The sequence below is a fragment of the Galeopterus variegatus genome, unplaced genomic scaffold, assembly GCF_000696425.1.
Source record: "Galeopterus variegatus unplaced genomic scaffold, G_variegatus-3.0.2 Scaffold8351, whole genome shotgun sequence".
Classification (NCBI taxonomy): Eukaryota; Metazoa; Chordata; class Mammalia; order Dermoptera; family Cynocephalidae; genus Galeopterus; species Galeopterus variegatus.
Genome location: NW_007734462.1, coordinates 73,869 through 77,020, shown reverse-complemented (window position 1 = coordinate 77,020; position 3,152 = coordinate 73,869). Strand labels below are relative to the sequence as shown.

General features: G+C 35.9%; 1 protein-coding gene across 1 annotated transcript in view; it reads left to right on the top strand.

Moving 5' to 3' along the window:
- The first annotated feature begins 1,161 nt into the window (after positions 1 to 1,161).
- The window catches only part of ZNF438 (zinc finger protein 438), a 29,240-nt gene continuing 27,249 nt past the window's right edge, over positions 1,162 to 3,152 (top strand). Inside the window, exon 1 of the mRNA XM_008592812.1 lies at positions 1,162 to 1,224. Coding sequence (XP_008591034.1) covers positions 1,188 to 1,224 — 37 coding nt within the window. The 5' untranslated portion in view covers positions 1,162 to 1,187. The remainder of the gene's footprint in view (positions 1,225 to 3,152) is intronic.

Below are 3,152 nucleotides of genomic sequence, written 5' to 3'. Positions count from 1 at the left end.
TGCATGTGCTTATCATTAGGAAGGTGAATACTCGATGGGGACCATCTTCATTGTGCTCTTTCTGTGCAGCTCTCTTTTCTCCAGTACTCTGGGAATCTCCACCGGGGTGTTTTCTCCCTGCAGTGTAGTCCTGTGTTCATCTCAATTGTTTCCTGTCTCTCAGGGATCAGTTTTTCATGACCCGACATCCAATGTTTTTAAAACATTGGCTCATATATTCTGTCTGTGGTTTGGTTGTTTTGGGCAGAATGGCAAATCTGGTCTTTGTTAGTCTATCATATCTAGAAGTAGAAGTTGTGCCTTTTAATTTTGCCCCATTTTCTTGTTTAAAAGATATTTAAAATTTTAAGTGAAAAAAATGTATCAATCTTTATCTTAATGGTTCCTGTCTTTGGTGTCATGCTTAGAAACACTTCTTTGTGTGAAAGCTTATAAAAATATTTATCCGTATATTTTTAAGGATTTTAATTGTCTTATTTTTATATTCAAATGTTTTATTAATATGGAACCCCACATTATAGACAATAAATAGCTAAAATGAGAGGGAGGGGTAACACTCATAATTTCATCACCAAACACAATGCAAATATACATATTTTCTGCCATGAGTTTTTCTATGCCTTTATTTTTTATATAGTTGTAATGCTAGTTTGTCATTTGTTTATTCAGTTATTGGATCATCAAAATTTCCGTGATGCTACATAATTTTCATAATCATATTTTAATGACTGAATTATATATTATCAAATGAGTACACTGCAATTATATTACCTTTACCTATACTGTTACACGTTTTAGTTATTTCTTCTTAAACAGAGTATATGAAACATAATTGTCAGGTGAGGCATTTTGAGGGAATCTTAATGTTGCCAACTTGTACATGACTCTACAAGAGCAGAGATGCAGGTAAGTTCCCTGACTCAACATGTCATTGTGTTCCTCTTCACACCCATTCTAGTACATTCAGTAAAATCCAGTCTGTAGAAAAATGAGGAGAAAATAAAAACATCAGTTCTTAATGGCTCAGTCTATTTCTTTTTATTCATGTAGTTATAAATAGAAACACTAAAAAACAGCTTATAATTTATATTTTTAGTATGCACTAACATGACATCTCAATTATTTTCTAATTATTATTTGTGCTTGGTTATTTTTAGGAAAGTACTATTCAAGTCAAATACATCATAATGCAGAATTCTTTATCAGTACCACCAAAAGATCAAGGTAAGATAAGCCATACTGAGGAAAATGGTAATGTTTATGTTGTCAGCAGTTGTAATTTAAATATTTAATGTCACTGACCTCTAATCATAAGGTGACTTATTTCCTAGAATCAAAAACAAAAATTACAATTTTACATGAAAGTTCATTTTCTTTGGCAAGTTACTTGAGTGTGCACATGGATTCCTGAGTTATAAGTACATGCCTCATTGACTAGGTTGATAAATTCTTGAAAATTCTTTCTTAATAAAGAATAATTAAATTGTCTTCACCATAAAGGGCACACTCTAACCTTTAGAAGTAATACAAGTCTTTCCCCTGCCCCCACCTAGTCTCTGCCCCATAGAAGAGAAATTTTGGTATGTGTGGGAGAAAAAATGATATATTTAATGATGCAAAATTGGGCTGCCTTAGTGGAGAATGTAGCCTTTAGTGAAAGGAGGGAATTTTCTATGAAGAACCCTTAAATGAAGCAAACACTCTTTGATCTCTCTACCAATGAGGAAAGTAGTGTCATAACTCTTAAGAGCATGGAACCTGGGTTTGAAACTCAGTTCTACCACTTAATTGTGTAACTTTAGGTACAAAATCTAAAAAATTAAGATACTAAGGCCCACCATATAGGATATGTGGAGACTATAGGAGATAATATTTATAAATCACCCAGTATATTGTTGATTGCATAGTAGGTACTTATAAGATGATAGTGACTATTGCTCTTAATTGTTGTTACTCATATCTGGGCTATCTCCATCTTTGGAGGCTGGTCAGTAAGATGGCCATGAGACTGTCTCCTGCTCAGGATGCCTAATGGCCTAAGAAAGCCAAGCATGATCTAGGGGACCCATCTTGGGGGAGCAGACATCTTGGCTTTTTTCTCATCCATGCATTGGACCAAAGGGAGGGTAAGAGTCCTGGAGACTCATACAACATCCAGCCCTGAATACTAGAGCAAAAAAAGAGAAGGGAATGGGAGGGAGGAGGGGAAACCCTAACTAAAAATAAAGAGTGTGCTTTTTCTAAAAGAGTTCTCTGGTATACATCCTTTGGAAGATTAGTGCTGTAGAGGATTGCTGACTGGGGTTTGGAAATTCAGTGTCTTAGCTGGTGCCATCTTCTTCATTTGAGCAAGTAAGAAGAGACATAATTGCTTAGAAGAAGGAATAATGGACCAAGAATCAGGAAAGCGGACTTCTTTCCTAGATCTGCAGCTATAGAACCTCAACAAGTTATTTTACCCCTAAGCCTCAATTTCCCTATTAGAAAAGCCAGGATTACTAGATTTTCTTTTCTAAGTCTAAAAGGTCTAAAAGTCTGTGTGAGTGACTAAGCAATGAGCTGCTTGGCTCCTGGGTGATATAGAGGGATAAAGCATGTCCCTCTCACACCTCTTGTCTGCTTTGCTTCTCATCAGGGTTTTTTTGTTTTGTTTTGTTTTGTTTTTGTGTCTACCTCCCTGGACTATTGCATAAGCTTAGTTACCTCCATTGGCTTAGCCAGAAAATAGACCCCCTGAGCCTGCCTACAAGTTCAGTAGCTCTAGCAACTTCCTCATCAGTCTTTTCTGGGACCAAAGATGCTTAAGTTCCAAACCTGAAATTTGACAGAGAAACAGAGATAATAGCTAAAAGAACTCAGTCAAGTGCCTCCAGTCACTCTACTTACAACTTTATATCCTTTATTTTATTTAATCCTCACAATAAGTTGGATATAATATTTAGTTTAAAGGTTCGGGGAGAAGGGATTAGGTACTTTTGCCAAGATCACCAACCACTATCACCAAGTAGCAGACCCACTATTTAAACCCAGATCTATCAAAATCCAAAGCTCACTATTTGTCCCCAGTGTCACACTGTAAATTTATAAAGAATATTTCTTTTTTTTTTTTTTCCTTTTTGTCTTTTTTCGTGTCCGGCAACGGACCGCAACCC